Source organism: Ziziphus jujuba, chromosome 11 (assembly GCF_031755915.1).
Source record: "Ziziphus jujuba cultivar Dongzao chromosome 11, ASM3175591v1".
NCBI lineage: Eukaryota > Viridiplantae > Streptophyta > Magnoliopsida > Rosales > Rhamnaceae > Ziziphus > Ziziphus jujuba.
Window position 1 is genome coordinate 28,455,611 of NC_083389.1, and position 21,706 is coordinate 28,477,316.

The 21,706-nt window shown below is 34.7% G+C and overlaps 1 protein-coding gene across 1 annotated transcript; it reads left to right on the forward strand.

Moving 5' to 3' along the window:
* Positions 1 to 1,233: 1,233 nt before the first annotated feature.
* On the forward strand, positions 1,234 to 2,078 carry LOC107433374 (uncharacterized). The gene is made up of 2 exons (XM_016044663.4): positions 1,234 to 1,595; positions 1,707 to 2,078. The coding sequence occupies exons 1-2, from the start codon at positions 1,502 to 1,504 to the stop codon at positions 1,826 to 1,828; spliced, it is 216 nt and encodes a 71-aa protein (XP_015900149.1). The 5' UTR covers positions 1,234 to 1,501; the 3' UTR covers positions 1,829 to 2,078.
* The last annotated feature ends 19,628 nt before the right edge of the window (positions 2,079 to 21,706 follow it).

Sequence of the window (21,706 nt, forward strand, 5' to 3'; positions counted from 1 at the left end):
CTGTCCAATCATGATTATACTTTATTATCGTTAAGATTTTGATATTAATTCATCCTCTATTAAGTTGTAAGAATGATGGCAATTAATAATGAACAAAAAACACTAATTTGTTACTGAGAAGAGAAGAAGTGTCAATTGTTTAGCACGTGGGATGCATGGAGACTAAAATTACGAGATAAAAAATGTATATCAAAGGAGATTAAGGGTGGGGTACATGCACTTGCACTGCATGAATGATTTTTACATATATTGTTTGTCCTGAGTCCTGACCGACCAATCTTTATTACTATTCTTATTTACCCAAAAAAAAAAAAAAGCCTTTATTACTATTTCTTTTTTGGTTTTTACAACTTTAGTACGAAATTATGAATACCATCTTTATCACAATTCGTATATAAATGGATAATCTTTATATATTTTGGAACGAAACAAACATCAAGTGGTTTGTTTAATAATTCACAAAAGAAAAAAAGAGTGGTTTGTTTAATATATAATAAAGTAAATGGGTTTTAGGATTTCTAGGAAGGGAACCAGAAAGCCTTAATTGACTAATTTAAAATATCTTCCTTGCATTGTTGAAAACCATCATGTGCCCGCTGCAGCCCTTGACATGCTTAAATTACTATCCAATTAAAATAGTTATTACATCAAGTGATATAACATTATATATAATCTGTTATTTGGAATTGTCAATGTCAGTGCACCCTTGATAATCAAACGGCACCATGCAACTTTAATTTTAATTTCGTTTTCGAACTATGTAAGTTACTGCAGGGTTTCTTTCTTATTTATTATTATTATTAATTTTCTTTTTAAAGTGAATTATGATATATAAATTAAATGTTGATCCATATTATGTAATCATTACTATATTTAATTGCATTGTATATGGATGTATATATACAAACACCGAGACTAACCATAGATATGGCTGTCTTGATCGGTCTTCCTGCTTCTTATCACAACATTGTTGTGTGGGCATCACACGCATTGGTTATTAATAATATATGTAGACAAGGTAAATGAGAGAGCTAGCTGACGATTGACTATATATTTTGGAGTAACTTTTTGGGGAGTGAGAGTGAAGGTGTATATATACACATACATATATGCAATGCAATCCCATAATATACGTCACATTCACGTTCAGAAAAGGAAAAGGGTTCACGTGCACCATGTGCGTCGGTGCAGTCGGCGACCTTCTTTCTCAATCTATTTATCTATCAAATAATAATATATAAAATAAGGAGAGTGATGTTCCACCTCTCATCTAAACCTCATCTCACGGATCTTGCCTCTCTCTCCATATATGTATTTTATGTTGGAAGCTCTTCCTATATATATATATATATATATATATTGTATGCACAAAATTAAACACCATCATGGTGTTCTAGATATGCATACGACATATACATATATAAGATGCCCAGAGATTAGTTGAGCTGTTCAGAAACTTGTATGATTAATCATTTCATAAGACTTAAAAGAGAAGTGTAGCATGGCCTCTTGGAAAAAAACCATCACATCGCCTTTCAGAAAAGCTTGTACTTTCTTCAATCAACAGCCAAGAGATCATAAGAAATCCCAACAAGGTACATCTGCTCTGTGTCTCTCTGTTTATTCATAATTATCAATCAGAAGCAATTGGCAGTTGATGATGATATGTATGATTATGTCTTTATGTACATCAAATCATTTTGCAGATAATGAAACCCGAGTGATGGATCTGCATGGTGAAGTAATGGCATGCTCTTATGAAGATGTTCAAGTGATGTGGTCTATTCTGGACAAGTCCAAGTCCGCAGCCTGCAAAATCACTTCTTGATCCCATATGTATATATATACTACACATTCACAGCCACTATTTTATTATCCATGTATCTCTTTGTAGATAATGTTGTTTCGAAAGGAGATGATCTTGTTGAAGTGGTGGTTAATTGAAGGATGCCTCCCATACGTTTGATGGTGTAAATTGAGATTTTTCCAATTTAAGATGTTCATTTTTAGGGAATCCCCGTGATTTATTAAACTCACGGTGAGATTATTTCAATGTATCACAAATTTCTAGTCGTTTATCTTCATTTTTCAAGCATAACATTTTGCCCTTTTCTGACTCACCTTCCAAATGTTTTCACAAACTTAATTGGTTGCTGGAATTTTTTGGTTTTTAAATTGCATTTAGATTTTGGGGTGAATGACCATTTCCACTTTCGGTTTGGATTTGGAACCTATATGAATATCATTATATTATATGCCTTTAATTGTATGAATAAATCGTAGCCTTTAACATTATGGAGGGAAAAAAAAAAAGTAGTCTCCAACTATATGTCAAATTGGGAGATGATGTTTCATTTTAGCAAGCTTTTTCAAAGAAATCTTATTTGAAAGAAAAATGTATAGTATAGTTGAATCTCGAATAAATATGTGCACAACTACTTTCCATTAAAGCAAACATACCATATAGAAAACTCTTTTGAGAAAAAACCTATATGTGCATGATTAGAAAAACTTTTAATAAAGTTCATGTCTACTTTTTGTCCATTTGTCCTTAAGATGAGCTGCAGTACGAGTCTACTTATAACTAATTTTAAGAGCGGGCAAAATTTCTTCATTTACTACCTTTTGAAATTCTGTATTGAAGAAGTTGGACCAATTTTGGGTTTCTAGATTTATAGAATCCAGTTTCTCACCTACTATGTATAAGGCAAAAGGGTTTCCTCCTCACCTGTTCACAATCTGCACCACCACGGCAAGCAGATTGTACAAAATGCTGCCAAGAGTTGTATTCATCTAGATTGCATAACATATAGATGTCTTTCTTTGTACTCGCAGTAATGTTTTCAGCAAATTTTCTAAGAGTAGTTATTATTATTCTGCTGCCATCACCATCATTTGAATTTGATAGTAAGTTTTTGAAGTTTTTGAATTTGATCATAAAAGAGACCCAAAAAAGTTTTTTGTTCCCTTTAGAGAGATCGGATTGATTATTGGAGATTAGTGCAATAGCATAAGGAGCAATCCAATTTGCAGTAAGGTATGTCAACCAGAGTATTGTGGTTAGTATATTATTTTTGCTTCTTTGCCTATAGGATGCCAAAAGGATTCTGACTCCGTTTGGGAAATATCAAAATTTAAAGGGAAACTAATTTCTGAGAATTGATTTAATAGGAATTAGTATTTTAGGAATCAATTTCCTATAAATTATTTTTTGAATTTTTTGGTTAGTCTCAAGATATTTACTACTTATAAGTAATAAATTAATTAGTGTTTTAAAATTTGAGAATAAGATTGTCTTTTAATAAAATATATAAAACTAATTATTTAGGGAATTTCAAAATGATACCTTTTTGAAAGATTCATTTTTCACCATATTAATCCACATTTCAAGATTTATTTTCCTTGGGAGCATATAATTTTCTCCTTATAAAATCATCCAAACACATAGAAAAGAAAATTTAATTTTCTTAAAAAAATTTCAAAATTTGTCCAACTACATATAAAACAAGAAGTAAAGGTTGAAGGACTAATTATAGTGAGAATGAAAGCAAAAAAAAAAAAAAAAAAAAAAAGTGTACAGACTGAAGACAGAACAAGTATCAATTAAAAGATGCCAACTCATCCTGATAAAAAATGACATAAAATGTCAACAAATTATGTAGTTTTGGGATGATTCAAATATTGATATATATATATATCTATACACACACACACATATATAAGATAGGAATATGCATGGCATCTACTGCTGTTGGACTTTGAGTCAGAAGCTTTCTTATAGCTTGGTGAATTTGGCATTGTAGTGGGTTTGCTTAAATCCTTCAAGTCCATGGTGCTGAAACTAAAGTTGTTGTTTCTAACTTGGCTAAATGACATGGTTAGTTCTTGAATTATACCCATAGTTGCAGTTTAATTCTTGAGCTTTTTTTTGGTTCTTTAGCCCCTAAACTTCATATTCTAGTGCATTGTGGTCATTAAGTAACTCTGGTTTCTTTTCAGCAACTATAATAAAAAGGAACCTGCAAGAGCCTGTATCTATTTTAAATTATATCTTCCTGTATCTATTTTAAATTATATCTTTAGAGTCCCCCATGTATAGATTCACAATATTTTCCAACAGTCGAGAACTCGGCCTTCCTAAATAGAAAATAAAAAATACCACAAAATAAACAAATAAGGAGTTAGTCTTCCCACAAATAGAAAATAAAATTATGGTAATTGAAAGAAATGAAAACTCTATCCTCCCATAGCATATAAGGTAAAAGTAAAGTGCGAGAATTTCAAGTGCAGAAAAATAAAAATTAAACACATTAATTTTTATGTGGGAATTCTATATGGCAAAAATCACGAGTGCTTGCCACCGCCTCTAATATAAAAAATCAACTAAGTCAAGAACAAAACATACAGTTACACCAAAAAACTCATCCTAAATGTAATGAATGGTACTGACATTCTTAGCCACTGTGATAATGGGTGACTAGCCTCATGATTCTCCATGCAATGGCCATAAGCCTAGACCACCACAACCGCTACTCCATGCAAGGTCCAAATTGCAGCTCCGCCTTCTAGGCCTCCAGCAAAAGTGTTCCACTTTTCTAAATTTATCAAAACAAATCTTGGAGAGAAAACATCTATGATGTCAAAAAGTGATTAGTGGAGTTTGAAAGGCATGAAAAGCTAAAAGGTTCTCTACAATTGAGAAAATCTAGAGGTGAAAAACCCATAGCGAAAATCTTAGACAAAAACAAAAACAAAAACAAAATGAGGTTTGGGGTTTGGGGTTTGGGGTTAGGGTTTAGGGTTTAGGGTTTGGGGTTTGGGGTTTTGGGGCTTGGGGTTTAGGGTTTGGGTTTTATCTGCAAAAATGAAAGGCTAGTTGATTTATGGTTCAAATGTGGTAGATTAGGTTGTTTATTGTCAAATTGTTCAGCGTTAGAAAGTGCAATCATTGAATCTCCTAATGGCATGACACCTCCTAAATATGGTCCTTGGGGTGCTTAGATTCTAAGATACTTTTATTCTCATAAGACTCAACTGCTGGCACAAAATAAAGTGAGGTGTACGGGAGGAATATCTTTGTTTTTTAATTAGATAAGATTACTATTATTTAAGTTGTCCATGATCTATACAGGGTAGTTATTTTCTTGTGGGAGTGGGTTACACCCCTTTATATATTTGTCAGTTGTATTCTAATGGGTATGAATGAAGTAATTTTCTTTATTGTGTCCTCTTCTTCTTTGTTTCTCCTCTTTCTTTAATCTTTTTGAATTAAGGATATGTCATGGATACTTGCAGAAAAACAAATCGTGAATTTCACATGGAAGTTCAAGATATTCTCGCTAAGCATGATACCAACATTAAGTAGATAAATGCGACACTTTAGACTATACTGGCAAAGTTGCAAGCCTTTCATGTAAAGCAAGTGCAGAAACTAATGGAGCATGATGTCAATCCCTTCCATCAGGGGAGTCCTCACTTAGCAACCTAACACCAAGTGGTGGAAATAGCAATGTTTCTTTAGTTTCTTCTAGTTTTCGACAACCTTGGCATCGTCATCTTATAAGGTCTTCAAGAAATTGAGGAAGGTCTTTGATAGGCCCTGTTTTGCAGCAAGAGAACAGAGGAAGGAAAGGAAGAGAAGAGGAGAAATAAAAGGGAAATAACTTCATTCATAAGTTCACAAAACACATCTACCAATATTTAAAAAGCTATGCTATCTACGGTTCCTAGATACCAGCCACTAAACTCACACACTACAACAGAATAATTGAACAACTAGCAAGAAAATAGGCAATAACATAACAACCACGAACACCACCCCTAGACCACGTAGGTGTTCATGCCCCATGCAAAATAAGGTCTTAACATTCCTCCCCCCCTGAAGCATCCTTGTCCCTAAGGATGAAGTTTGGATGGGACCTCTGAAAGCACCTTTTATCTTCCCATGTGGCATCTTCGGTAGGAGCTCCTTTCTACTTGACCAACACTCAGTGTTCGATTTGTACTTCCCTTTTTTGATAATATGAGTCTCCAGGATTTTCTGTAGCTGGGGCAGGAGAGATTCTGGAACAAAGCTTGGCTCTGGCAAAGGATGTTGCTCTTTTATAGGTCCCTTGTGTTTCATTAGTAAACTAACATGAAACACGTTGTGAACTATAGATCCCACAGGCAACTCAAGGTGATAAGCTATATGTCCTACTCTTTCCATGATCCGATAAAGCCTATAGTACTGAGGCGCACGCTTAGGTGAAATACGATGAACCACCAATTGCTATTGATACGGCTGTAATTTGAGATACACTTAATCACCTATAGCAAATTGCACCTCCTTTCGACTCGATCCACTATAGACTTCATTCGGCCCTATGCTGTAACCAAATTTCTTCGCAAGTCGTGAAGGATGTGATCACGATCACAAAGAAGTTCATCAGTGGCCTGAACATTCATTGTTCCAGGAATATAAGAAAGAACAGTTGGCAGTAGAATCCTATACACAGCTTCAAATGGAGTGATTTTGGTAGTGTCATGTCTGGAAGTGTTGTAACTATGTTCTGCCTAAAACAACCAATCTACCAACTTTTTTGGTTGGTCCCTAGCATAACAACAGAGATATTGCTCCAACGTGCAATTCACGACCTCTGTCTGCCCGTCCGTTTACGGATGATAACTCAAACTTATATTCAAGGCAGTACCTTGCAACTGGAACAAATTCTTCTAAAAAGCGCTCGTAAAAACCTTGTCTATCCGGAGTCGGACTATATAATTAATAAAAGCTTTGGCCACCGATGAAGCTATATATGGGTGCCTTAATGGAAAAAGTTGAGCATACTTCGAGATTCGATCGACCACCACTGTGATTACTGTAAATCCATGGGAAGAAGGCAATCCCTCTACAAAGTCCATGGAGATATCAGACAGAATTCTCATCGTAGTAGGCAGCGGCTGGAGAAGATCTAATGGTTTGGTGCAATCTGATTTGAAGCATTGACAGATCTCACACTGCTGAATGTAAGATTTAACCAAGGCTTTCATACCAGGCCAATAAAAATCTTTCTTCAATTTGCTAAGAGTCCTAGTGTACCTAAAATGGCCTGCAACTGGTGAAGAGTGATATTCGGCCAAAAGGATAGGTAGTAGAGCTGAGGTAGGACTTAAACAGATGCGTCCTCCTCTAAACCAAATTCCATCACGTTGCAAACAAGAATAAGCTGGTAGTTGCATTGCAATAGGAAACCGATTATAATAGGGATCAATCAAAACCTCTTCCTTTAGTGTGTCCCACCAATTCAGACCCAGCAAAGATATAGCATGACATGTTATATCAACTTGCCGTGAGAGAGCATTTGCACCATGCACCACAGTTCTTTTTGCTATAAATCCATGGGAAGAAGGCAATCATTCTATAAATTCCATGGAGATATAAGATCAAATTCTCTCTGGAGTAGGAAACGGTTGGTGAAGATCTAATGGTTTGGTGCAATCTGATTTGAAGCATTGATAACCGAGGCTTTCATTCCAGGCCAATAAAAATCTTTCTTCAATCCGCTCAGAGTCCTAGTGTACCTAAAATGGCCTGCAACTAGTGAAGAGTGATATTTGGCCAAAAGGACAGGTAGTGAAGCTGAGGTAGGACTTAAACAGATCCGTCCTCCTCTAAACCAAATTCCATCATGTTGCAAACAAGAATAACATAGTAGTTGCATTGCAATAGGAAACCGATTATAATAGTGATCGATCAAAACCTCTTCCTTTAGTATGTCCCACCAATTCAGACGTGGCAAAGATATAGCATGACATGTTATATCAACTTGCTGTGAGAGAGCATCTGCACCACAATTATTTTTGCTCTTTTTATATTCAATCGAGTATTGGTACCCCATCAATTTGGGTAGCCATCTCACCTGTGTTGGAGTAGTGATTCTTTGCTCCATAAGAAATTTGAGGATGCGTTGGTCCGTCTGAACAATAAAAGGCTTCTTTAATAAATATGGATGCCATTTCTGGATGGCTTTAATGATAGCCAACATTTCCTTCTCATATGTAGACAGAGTGAGGGTAAAAACTTTCAAAGCTTCATTATGGTAAGCAATTGGCCGTTCTTGTTGCATCAGGATTGCTCTAATTCCATTCCCATGAGCATCACTTTTAACCATAAATTTTCAGAAAAAATCTGGCAACTGTAAGACTGGCGGGGTGGTAAGAGTTGTCTTGAGATGCTCAAATGTTGCTGCGGCTTTGGAGTTCCAATTGAATCCCATCTTAGTTAGGAGTTTCGGCAGAGGTGTGGCTATACCTCCAAATCCACTTATAAACTTCCAATAATACCTAGTCAAGCCCAAAATTCTCCTTACTCATTTTGATGTCGTAAGTGTTGGCCAGTTAATCACGGCTTGGATTTTGGAAGGGTCCACATGTACTCCCTTAGAATCAATGATATGACCCAAATAATCCACCTTTGGACACCAAAATGGCACTTCTAATGCTTGCCAAACAGTTGGTTAGCTTTCAAAATTTCAAGCATAATCTGCAAGTGGTGCAAGTGTCATCCAAAGTTGTACTATAAATTAAAATGTCATCGAAAAATACCAGCACAAACTTCCTTAGATGGGGCCAAAACAAGTCATTCACAAGGCTCTGAAAGCTTGCTAGAGCATTCGTTAAGCCGAAAGGCATAACCACAAACTCGTAATGGCCTTCATGAGTTCAAAATGCTGTCTTGTAGATATCCTCCTCTATTACTCATATATGACGATATCCCGACTTGAGATCCAATTTTGTAAAGAATTTGGTGCCAAACAATTCATCTAACAATTCATCAATAATTGGTATCGGGTATTTATCCTTAATAGTAACTTTGTTAAGGGCCCTATAGTCCACACAAAAACACCAATTGCCATATGCTTTGTTAACGAGTAGGACCAGGGAGGAGAAGGGATTGTTGCTTGATCAAATGATGCTTGCCTTCAAGAATTCCTTAACCATCTTTTCTATTTCCATCTTCTGGTAATATGGGTACCGATAGGGACAGACATTTATTAGAGTTGGTTAGGCTGTAATGGGATGTGGTGGTCATGTGGATGGTGTGGTGGTAATTTATTTGGAGCAGAAAAAACTTGCTAGAATTCAATCAGCAATCTGCTCAGGTTTGTAGGTGTTTGCTCTAACTGGTGGATGGTTTCATCAGTGGGTATCACTAGAGAGAAGGTTGCACCCTCCAAATTGCACAGGTCCTTTTCACTCAAGACTAAGACTGGCTTTCGGTTGAGACCATGAAATATATATTGTGTATCCCCCTGATGAAACTTCATATTGAGCTTGCTGTAATCGGTTTCTATGGAACCAAGAGTTGCAAGCCATTGAACACCAAAACCACTGGATATGCTATTGCGGGTATCACATAAAAGTAGGCTCTTATGGGACAATTTTGAATAGTTAGTGGGAGTGATAAGAACCTAGGATTACCTGCTCCTAATTATATTAGCTCGGATATAATTATGTTCAAGTTCTAATGGTCACCTTGACCCCTAACCAACTTGTGATTAGAAATCTTGGTATATAATGAAAATGCCACAATAGGTGATGAAAGTCCTATTGATAAGTCAAAACTAAAATACTCATTCTCTAATGGTATTTTAGGTGTTCAAAAGAACAAAGAGAAATTCAATCTCACAAACAAGCCCTTTTATAGGCTAAAAGAAAACAAAAAAAAACCCTAAAAGCTAAAGGGAAAACCAGCCATGCTTGATGTTTCCTAAAGTGATCGAATTTTCTCTCTCCTTTCCTAATCTAATTTTGATTAATTAATTCCTTTATTTTGAATTAGGAATTAATTAATTTACAATGAAAATAATAAAATAATAACTTTCCTAAACTTATTTGTCCAGCAAATAAATAAAATCCAAAAGTAAAGCTAATTTCTTAAAACAAAAAGTAGAAATCAAATTAGGAAACTAAAATACTATCTTTTTAACTAAGTTGACTTTGACCAATTTAGGCTCCAAATCAGCTTCCGTATGCTTTTTAAGATGCCAAATAGTATGATTATGAAGTCCCACATGTTGCCCTTGCTTGGAGGGAAAAGAAAAAGCCAACTCAGTAAAATACAGTAAAGCTAGCGGAAAATATGGCAAAACCTGACCAATTTCTCTCTCATGCGCACACCACTTAAATGACCAGCTTAGCTTTGGCCTTGACCAGTTCCCATGACTTATTAGTGATATCAAGTGAAATCAAGAATATTTGTCCCCATTTTCCACTGCCCAGAATCTATAAATGCACTAAAACTGTTATCCAGGTTAGTATTGGCTTCCACCACTTGTATGCCCAAAACAGGTCTTGGATCTTCGGATATGCTCAAGCCCTCTTGAGAATGAATTACCCCATGTATAAAGGCAGCAAGTTTGTCCCTAAACCTCTTAGCTTAAGCCTAGTGATTGGCCCGATCTTCATCCGTATCAGATCAGCACCCCACCGGGTTGTCGGTTGTGCGGGCTAGGGCAGATTCACATAATTCCCTTCCTCTTGAAAAGGATTTGCCCTCAAATCAAAGTCATCACCTGTAGCAAAAGTAGATAAATCAGTGATATTAAATGTAGCACTAACATTATGCTCACCTGATAAATTAAGCTTGTAGGCATTTTCATTATTCCGCTCCAAGACTTGAAAAGGACTATCCCCACGCGGCATAAGCTTGGACTTTCTTTGCTTGGGAAACCTCTCCTTTATTAAATGCAACCAAACAAAATCTCTTGGGTCAAATGCTATCACAACAAATATTAGAAATACAAGCTCATTTTGGCAAAAATCACACTTAATAGTGGCAAACAATAGTTCCCAAAATTTCAAATTTCCACAAAGTAAAGCTCTCAACAAGGAAGATAAAGTTCTATACAACAAATTTTTTTTTTAAATAAGCATCTTTATAATTCATGACCAGCGATGGTTTCTTACTCAAGATAGCTTTATTAACATCCCCAAAACTCAAATAAAATTTTTTATTTTTCATTTTCCTCTCTCGGCCACAACACTACTTCCCTATCTCTCGGGTTTCTCACAATAGCTCTTGGGTTTCTCCATTTTTCTCACCCCACATTTGGCTTTCTCATGATTTTCCACTCAATTTGAGTCTTAGAATACTTACCTTGAATAGCAAGCTTGAACTTACCTTCTTGGATGGTTGGTGAAGCCATTGGTGCCATACTAGCCTTCTCCTTGAGTTTTTTAGCCTCCCTCCTTTGTTGTATTTGTAATTGATCTCTATACACTTCCTTGGGAGTTAATGGCTCTAGCTTGACCTTCTTACCTTTAAATAAAAAAAAAAAATACTATTTTCTCGACCATAATGAATAGCATCTTTATCAAATTTCCATGGTCTACCTAATAGAATATGTCTGGCATGCATAGGCATAACATCACACAAAACAACATCCACATATTTATCTATGCTAAATTTTACTTTGGCTTGTTTATTCACTTCCATCTCACCACTATCAGTAAGCCATTGTAATCTATAAGGTTCTGGATGTTTAGTAGTTGTTAAGCCTAATTTATCAACCACAATATTACTAATTACATTTGTACAACTTCCACTATCAATAATCATACTACAAATCTTACCTTGGATTTCACATCGGGTGTGGAAGATATTTTCTCTTTGAACTTGATCCTCATCCTTGTATACAGCAAGTACTCTCGTAGAAACCAAGTTTAATTTGGCTTTGGATGCATAGAGTATCTCGGCTTCATCTTCAAGTTCTTCCTCTCCTTGTTCGGTCTCACACTCACTTTCTTCACTTTCCAATTCTAGCTTACCATTACCCTTTAACACTATGATTCTTCTATTCCGGCATTGGCCAGTGATGTGTCCTCATACCTGGAATTTAAAACAAACAATTTCTCTAGATTTTGAAGGTTTAGGATCATATTTTACCTCACTTTTGTGTGCTTGGACAGATTTGGCTTTGGACTCCCTTTTTAGCCGATTTGAACTTTCTTCACCAACTCTCAGCTTTGGCTTGTTTTCAAGGGTAGGATTGTTTCTCCAGCCACTTAGATTTGATCTTCTACTGTTGGAAACACCTCTAAACCATGAGAACCCCTCCTCTTGAATTCATACTCTAATTTAATAGCCACATGCAACATCTCCTCAAATTCCACATATTGTTGCAATTCTAGTTGATTAGCTATTTCACGATTCAAACCACCAAGAAACCTTGCCATGGTTGCTTCTTTATCTTCATTCATGCTTAACCTCATCATAAGGATCTCTATCTGCTTGTAATAATCCTCTACGAACCTAGTTCCTCGAGATAAAGATTGAAGTCTTTGATGCAGCAACCTATGACCGCTTCCTCATGGCTCCTTTCATTTGTCGCCATGTAATGATCAAGTCATCACCAACTCTCCTTTGAGTATTTTGCTCATTGGTCCACCATTGGAGTGCATAATGACCAAATTCCATTGCTGCCAATTTCACTTTCTTAGCCTCCGAATAGTTGTGGCAATCGAAGATCATCTCCATACTTTCCTCCCATTCCAAGTAAGCCTCCGGATCACTTTTCCCCATGAAAGGTGTTATGTTTACCTTGATGTTGCTAAGATCATAATCTACCTCCTCTCTCCTATACCTCCCATGGCCTAGTCTCTCTTGGAAAGCAAGTGTTTCATCCATTCCTTCCTCGAAATCATCTCCAAAATATTTCTCTTCAAACTCCTCTCTAGGTCATCCACAGCTTCCTCGACCTCGATCTCGACCTCCATGGAACTCTTGCCTCAAATTTGGTCCACCATGAGATGTTTCTATTCTATCCATCCTTTGATTTATGTGGTCAAATTGTGTTAGGTCTAAAATATTGATGATTTTATGCCATATTTATAGCTTAATATTTGTTAGTTTGTGTTAATTTGTTATGGAAAGATACTTATTTATGTATTTTTCTTAATCTAGGAGAAAGAGGAAGAATTTTAAGAAAACAACCATAAATATGGATTCCTTGGGTCGAATTATGGTGGGAAGCAAGATTTGAGCTCGAACGGACTAAGCATTAAAAAGATTCCAAAAAGATACCTTGAAGATTCCATAAATATTCTATCGAGAATTTCATGTGGAAGTGGATGTCATATGAATCATCACAATCTGAGGATTTCAAATGTCTCGTTATTTTTGGATTTCGAGGTGCGAGCAAAGAGTTATCATCATTTAAAGTTTGGAATTTATAAAAAAGAATATTCTAGTTAAATCTCCACCATTGATCAAAAGAGGGAATCAAAGCAATTTGAAGGCCAAGATAACAACAAGCGGCAATAATTGGTTAATTTATCATTAATGAGGCACATGTCATGTCACATGCTTCATTAAGGATAAATTAGACTAATTAACTATTTTTTTAGGTGGAATTAGATAAAAGGAAAGTAGTAGAGAACAAGTAATATACAGTTTCCTTTTTACATATGAAATTCGTCCAACCCTTTTCATGGCCTAAAAAAGGTATCTTCCAAGACTCCCACATTGAAAATAAAGAGACAAAAAGATTCCCAAGGTCCTATATATATAGCCCCCACCACATTGAAGGAAGATATACAAGTTTAAAGAGTTATTTAAGAGCTTTTAGGAGGCTTAAATAGAAACGAACCAAATTTTGAGAGTTTCTAAGATTCTCTTAAGGGTTCTAGGGTTTTAAAGTTTTAGAGTTTTAGAAGATCAATTGGAGAGCTTGGAGGAGGCAGAGAGATGTGGGCTTGCTTGGAGAAGAAGGCTACGACTTTGAGAGCTCTTGGAGGAGAATTTCTTCAATAGTTTTTATTTTCTTTTCCTTTCTCTTTAATTGTGAATCTTATTATTTTTAATAATTATGGATGTTGAAATTATTTTTACCATGAACTAATTTTCATAGCTAGGGCTATGATGTAGCCCTAACTATGAAGGCTTAATTATTTTAATATATGTTGAGTCTTATTTAATTAGTAATATGTTTTGTTAATAAATCATTGGTATACTTAATGCTTTCATAGGCCGGAAGGAATGAATGATTTTAATAATATTTGAGCTTGGAAAAGGATAATATTATGGATCTCCAATGATTTACATGAATGCATAATTGATTGGAAAATAGTTATGTCTCATGCCATATTATTTGCTTAATTTATGCTTGATGAATTTGCATGATTTAATTTATAGGCCGGAAGGAATAAATAAGGTTATGTGAATATTATCAATTGTGAGTGGAAACTACTTTTGATTAATTTTGTGATTAAGTGTGGTTAACAAAATTACTAGTTAATTAAATTCACATATTTAAGTAATTAAATTGGAATAGTTAGTGGTGAAATCAAATGCCCTAGTGTTCATAATTATTCAATTCTCTCTCTTACTTGAAATTGATCTAATTTTAATTGATTGCTTTTGTTTAATTTAGTTTATTTAGTTTTCAATTGCCATCTTAAATTTTAGTTCAAATATTATCAAAACCTAATTATCTTTGGTACTTAATACTTGATCCCTTGGGTACGACAACCCTATTTTTCCACTTTATTACTTGAAAACGATTCGTGCACTTGCGAGTTGATTTTACACATCAAATTGAGCATTCATCCACTGCAATTGCTCCAAGATAGTCCTCATGTCCGTTTGCTCCCCACTCCCCGTAGCTCGAGAATCGCCTTTAAATCCTACGGACTCCTCTTCATTAATTCTCAAAGGTGGATCTCCTCTTCTCACCCTTGAATCTGCCATATTAGTATGAATATCACAAAAATAAAATAGGACCTCACAAAATTCACTGCCTTACGTGTTTCACTCAATTGAGGACTCAACATTCGTGTTTGCACACTAGTTTCGGCTTTTTATCCTTTTTTAAGCTCACACACTCTTGCCTTTTCCTACTAAAAGAATTAACTCAAAGTTCTAATTAAAACACCCAAAAAACAGCAATTATATCAAAAGTATGTTTTAATTAAACTTATCAACAAGACAGTAGCAAAAAGCAAGTAATACCGAATGAATTTAAAATACCTAAATTTTGGCTTTTCTAGGCAAAATAAGACAAATTAACAAGGAGAATTTCGAAATCAATAAGAATTGTACTAGATGGTAAGAAATTAAAGACCCAAGAATAAAAATTTAGAAAAATAATTCCAAACACGAACAAGAATCAATTCGAACAAAAATAGGGAATAATGTTGGTTGTTGTTCTTGTAATTCAAGTTTTTGTATCAAATACTTTAACTAATTTTAATCCAAATAATTTAAGCACCCAAAATTCAAATATCTAGAAACAAAAATAATTCTCCAGAAACTCCAAATATTGAATAAATAATCAATAAATCAGCAGCTCCAAGAAATTTCCAGCAAACAAATTTTAACACCAAATTCAACAAACCGAATTTTTTTTTATTCGGCTTTTTCTTCTTCTTCTTTTTTTTTTTTTTTTTTTATAATTTTTTAAACTCACATAAAAAAAATGCAGTATCAAGAATCAACACCAAAATTCCATTTCCAACACCAAATAATCACCAAACCCGTGACCTCGCAAACAAAATACAAATTGTGCAGTTTTTTTATTTTTTATTTTTATTTATTTATTTATTTTTATATGTTGCCGCAAACACACTCTCTTTTTTTTGTTTTTTTTTTTTTGTTTTTGAATATATGAATGCAAATATTTAACACTAAAACAGCAAATAAAAATCAACAAAAACCAAATTAACAAGAAAAATGATGAAAAACAACCAACAAACTAGGAAGCAACAAAAATACCGTATAAATTAGGAAACCTAATTTAACTAGGAATAAGATTTTTTTTTTTTTTTTTTTTTTATATGCAGAACATGTATGATGATAGAATCAACCTTAACCTAATGCTAAAATTGCAGAATAACACAAAAACAAACAAAGCAAATAAAGATAGATCAAACCTAAATAAAATTCGGTTCTGATACCAAATGATACAAACCTAGGACGATCTGCTCTTAAATCTGTATTATAATTGCCTGAATCTAACTATGTTCAAGCTTTAATGGTCACCTTAACCCCTAACCAACTTGTGATTAGAAACCTTGGTATATAATGAAGATGCCACAAAAGGTGATGGAATTCCTATTGATAAGTCAAAACTAAAACACTCACTCTCTAATGGTGTTTTAGGTGTTCGAAAGAATAAAGAGAAATTCAATCTCACAAAATAAATTCTGAATATTATTAATGGTGTGTTCTTCCTAAAAAAAGGCCTTTTTATAGGCTAAAAGAAAACAAAATTAAACCCTAAAAGCTAAAGGAAAAACCGGCCATGCTTGATGTTTCCTAAAGTGACCGAATTTTCTCCCTCATTTGCTAATCTAATTTTGATTAGTTAATTCCATTATTTTGAATTAGGAATTAACTAATTTAAATGAAAATAATAAAATAATAACTTTCCTAAATTTATTTGTCCAGCAAATAAATAAATAAAATCCAAAGTAAAGGTAATTTCCTAAAACAAAAAGTAGAAATCAAATTAGGAAACTAAAATACTATCTTTTTGACTAAGTTGACTTTGACCAATCTTTGACTAATTTAGGCTCCAAATTAGCTTCCATATGCTTTTTAAGATGCCAAATAGGCTGATTATGAAGTCCCACGTGTTTCTCTTGCTTGGAGGAAAGAGAAAAAGCCAACTTAGCAAAATATATTAAAGCCAACAGAAAATACGGCAAAACGTGGCCAATTTCTCTCTCATGCGCACACCACTTAAATGACCAGCTTAGCTTCAGCCTTGACCAGTTCCCATGACTTCTTAGTGTTATCAAGTGAAATCAAGAATATTTGACCCCATTTCCCATTGCCCGGAATCCATAAATGCACCAAAACCTCTACCCAGCTCCGTATCGGCTTCCACCACTTGTATGCTCAAAATAGGTCTTGAATCTTCAGATATGGACAAGCCCTCTTGAGAATGAATTATCCCCTGGATAAAGGTAGCAAGGTTGTCCCTAAGCCTCTTAGCTTGAGCTCTAGTGATCGGCCCAGTCTTCATCCGTATCGGGTCAGCACCCCAGCGGGTTGTCGATTGTGTGGGCTTGGGCGGATTCGCATGAAGGAGCCCCTAACATTTACCTACACATTCAATTTTATCCTTGTTTACCAATTCAACTGGAACTTGATGTTTTGGTTAATTGGAATTCCAAAATGCTTCACTAAAGCCTGTTCAATAAAATTATGGGTACTTCTTCCATCAATTAATATTGTGATCTCTTTCCTATGCTATTTACCAAGAATTGATAGAGTTTGTTGATGTAATGCTCCAAATATGGCGTGAAAGGAAATTTCTAGAGCAGCTTCTTTATGGGATGAGTCATATGGCGGATATGGTTCCTTTTTCTAAAAAACAGCCTGTTCCTCGATCATCTGGAATTGGGGACATTGGCTGTGGTGCCCAGGTGTGAACTTCTCATCATAGTAGAAGCAAAGGTCTTTGGAACACCTATCCCTTGCCTCTTAAGTTCAAATTGTTTGGAAAGAGGGAGGGAAATTATGAGAAATTTGTTTTATCGCTCGTAAGGGTCCTAAAAGCCCGGCAGCATTTTGTTCCGTTACCTTTGATGGCTATCCCATGCTAGGTTATCTTAGATGCCCATAATTCTTTCTCTATAAATGATTTCTTTCCTCAATCAGACGTGCCACTCTAATGGCATCTGACATGGATCGAGGTTGTTTCACTTTGACATCGAGGCATATCTCGTCCTTCAATCTGGCAATGAAACATCCTAGAATGTAAGTTTCTAGAATGTTTAATTTGTTCGGATAATTTTTCAAATTCAATTTGGTATTGGTCAATAGAGGTGGCCTATTTCAATCTTGTCAGAGCCTCAGATGGATCTTCGTATTCTATAGGCCCGAAGCGGTGCATAACAGCTCTAGTGAATTCCGACCATAGAATATTCTGTAGGCCTGAAGCGGTGTTGAATAGCTCTAGTGAATTCCGACCATAGAAAGGGACCTTTGAAGATGAAAAGAGGCAAGTTGGATGTGTTGTAAGGCTTCAATATTATTGAACACAAAGTATTGCTCACATTTGTAAATCCATCCATTCGGGTCATCACCATTGAATTTTGGAAAATATAATTTAAGTTTTCCTTGGCCTCTTTTTGTCATCCTGGTTGGCTGCATGCTTCCTGCATATGGCTTGATTTGTGGAATGAGGGACCACCAAGGTTGAAGTGGTTTTGTTCTCATTCCTTTAAATTCTTGAGGGATTGAACATGCAAGGTTTGCGAATCCACTATGATCGTTTGCAAAGTGGCATTGATTTGTCCAAGGCTTATATTAGTCTGATCAATACGGTTGTCATGTTGGAGCAAGCTCTCTTTAAGCTCCACTTCAAATTTAGCATTTGCCTTAGCTCTAGTCTCCATAGCTTATTAAGGGAATCGGGCTCTGATACTAGTGATAGGATTGTTTTGTAGTAAAAGAGTAGAGGAAGGAAATGGAGAGAAGAAGAGAAATAAAAAGGAAAAAACTTCATTCATAAGTTCATAAAACACATATATTTAAAAAGCTATGCTATCTATGATTCCTACATACCAGCCATTAAACTCACACACTACAACAAAATAATTGAACAGCTAGCTAGAAAATAGGCAATAACATAACAACCACGAACACCACCCTCTGACCACGTAGGTGTTCATGCTCCATGCAAAATAAGGTCTTAATAGTCTTTCCCTCAAATTCCATTGCTTTGACCAACCAAGGTATTGTAGAGAAGATAGCTAGAACCCTTTTCAATGAAGATCTTAAACCCCTTGAAATTACTCCATCTCTACTATTCAATCTCGATCCTAAATTACCCAACTTGTTCTCTCCAAGCCATGTGCTCCACCTCATTCTAGTTTGAATTTCTTTAATTTTCTTTGAAGGAATCAACCCTCACTTCACCCAAGCCCAATCTTCAAGTGCATTTCATGCTCATTTATAGGCTCTATGAAACTTGAAAGTGTGCCCAGTTGAATAACATAGTGAATTGTATGGTGACCAGCGACGATCTTCAATAGTCAATTTATAGAATTGTTACTTTTGAGGATGGATATAAAGACTCTAAATTTACATAAAATTTATATGATACGCTATTTAGAGACTATGTGGATAATAAGATGTTTGACAAGGCTTATGGATTTTTTATTACATGGATTAAACAGGATTTCAGATTGAAGAAAAATCTTGCTTCACACTTTTGCTTGCTCTGAAAAAATTTGATCGGATGGACACATTTTTTAAGTTTTTTGAGCATATGTTTTATAGGGTGTTGAATCAGTTTATATTCATTAATAGTTGCGATCAACAAACTATGTAATACGAGAAAGGTTGAAAAGGCAAAAGCTTTAATGAATGAACTGGTTAGTGGAGGGATTTAAACAAATGTTTTCACATATAATGCACTAATAAATGCATAGTTGAAAGGAACGATCTTGTAGCCAACCTTAAGTACTGCACTTGAAAGATAGAAATAATGTGGGCTATTATACTATGATGTGTACAATCTTAATAGAATGGTATGCTAACTTTGGAAAGTTTGAAGAAAGTATTGTGGATCAACCTATGAAAGAATAAGTGGTGATTTCTTAAGACATAATATGTTTGCTAATTGTATTTTGATGGGTGAATGAATTAGTTTCCTTTTATGTACTATCTTCTTTTATTGATATGTCCCTGATTTAGAAAAAATTAAAGAAAGAGGAGAAGAAAAGAACATAGAAGAGGAAACTACTTCATTCGCACCCATTAAAATACAATTGATAAATATATAAATGTGTGTAACCCATTCCCACAACAAGATAAACAGCCACATATAGATTTTAAACAACTTATATAATAGTAATATTATCTAATTAATTAATAAATATATTCCTCCCATACACCCAATCAACTCTGTGTGCAGGCATGGGAGAGGTTGACTATTTGATCCATATAATATAGAAGGTTCCATCCCATTTAATGCTTACAAGTCAGATGTGGGATATGATAATAATTCTCTGGTTATACAATTATCACTAATAGAAATCGTGTAACAATAAGAAAATATGATTTTAAATACTCTATGTTGGAATAAGGTGGAAACTTTCCAACAATCTATCGTCTCTGAAATATGCAGGTGTGCAACTTCAAACCTGTAACAGTTAAAAGAAAGAATGCCAATTGAATTAAACTCCTCAAACGACTGTATTAATTATTGGAGAATAAAAATAATCTACAAAGTCCAATTGCCTTAATGATTAAAGGACTTTAAAAAATAAAATTTCAACTAAGAGCAACTAAAAGCAATAGACTAATTGATGTAAATTCTAAAAAAAGAATACACTATATAGTCTGGTGTCTTGTAGTTGTATGGAGAAGTGTGTAGGGCCCCTACAAATCCAATGGAGCTCCTATTTATATATGTAGAAAACTTCAATTTGCTTTATGCGCTTCCTATATAGGACTCCTCTAAAATCCAACTTCAAAATCTTAATTTATACATATGACAATCACATGACCATTTAATTTCCAATCGATGTGGGATCAATGCTATTCAATTAATCTTTCAAAAATAATATTTAAATGGATTAAAAAATGTTAATTTAAAAAATTAATATTATGGCCTAAACAGTCTGTTTGCTTTAACTGATTTATGTTGACAACAACTTTCGATAGACGTAAAGTCAGTGCTTGGTGGGTTTCAAGCATAAGGTTGACTTCAAGTATGGTGGACTCTACCCTTAAAGTTTTTAAACCCAAGTAGGAATCTATAACTCTTACATGGATGCCAATGGTTAGTTTTTAGATAAATTTTCTATTGATTTTCTAGTAACGATGTTAGTTTAGTAACCTAGTTCTCCTTCTATCCTTATCAACATGCTTTTTATGTAAAAAAAAAAAAGGGAAAAAAAAGGAAAAAAAAGGAAACTCGAGACTGTCCAAAATTAAAAGACAAGCTAAAGTCTAGAAAGAGTTAAAGTTTTAGATGGAAATTAGTGATAAATAATTCAAAATAGGAGAACAATCAATATGTTCAAATGATTGAGGAGGCGAGCTTTATCAAGCCACCCTTTTCTCGAGTGATTTGTTTAGTTTGAAACTATCGGAAATTTGATAGGCCTCAATGGTTAGAGCTGTTAGAGACTTGGTTAAAGCTTATAGGGTTAGTTGCTTGCACTTGATGGAAACCAAAGCTTTGTTACATGTGTTGACTATATTAAAAGAAGACTTCAATTTGAAGAATGTTGTTTTGTATGAAAAATTTCAATAAGGTGGTCTTGCTTTCTTATGGAATATAAATTATTCAATAAAAGTTGTGAAGTTGTCAAGTTTTTATATTAGCCTACTAATTGAAAGAAATTCACGTGAAGAGAATTGGGTTAGCGGAAGTTGCTGTTGTCCTCCTTATCAAAAGGAGAGAAGAATTCTTGTTGTCCTCCTTATAAAAAGGAGAGAAGAAATTTCTAGAAGGGAGTGGAATCATTCCAGTCTCGATGTAGCTATCCATGAATCCATATCGAGATTTTAATCATGTTGTCCATCAGAGAAAGAGGACATCTTATGAATTAAAAGAGAAATCATATTCTTTGAACATGTATGGATTCTCTTAGTGACATTAATCTTACTTTTGCTAGAGTAATAATCGATCAGGAGGAGGTAGCATGTATGAAATCCTTTTCACTAGGAGTAATAGTCTAATAGGACCCACCCTGTGAACCC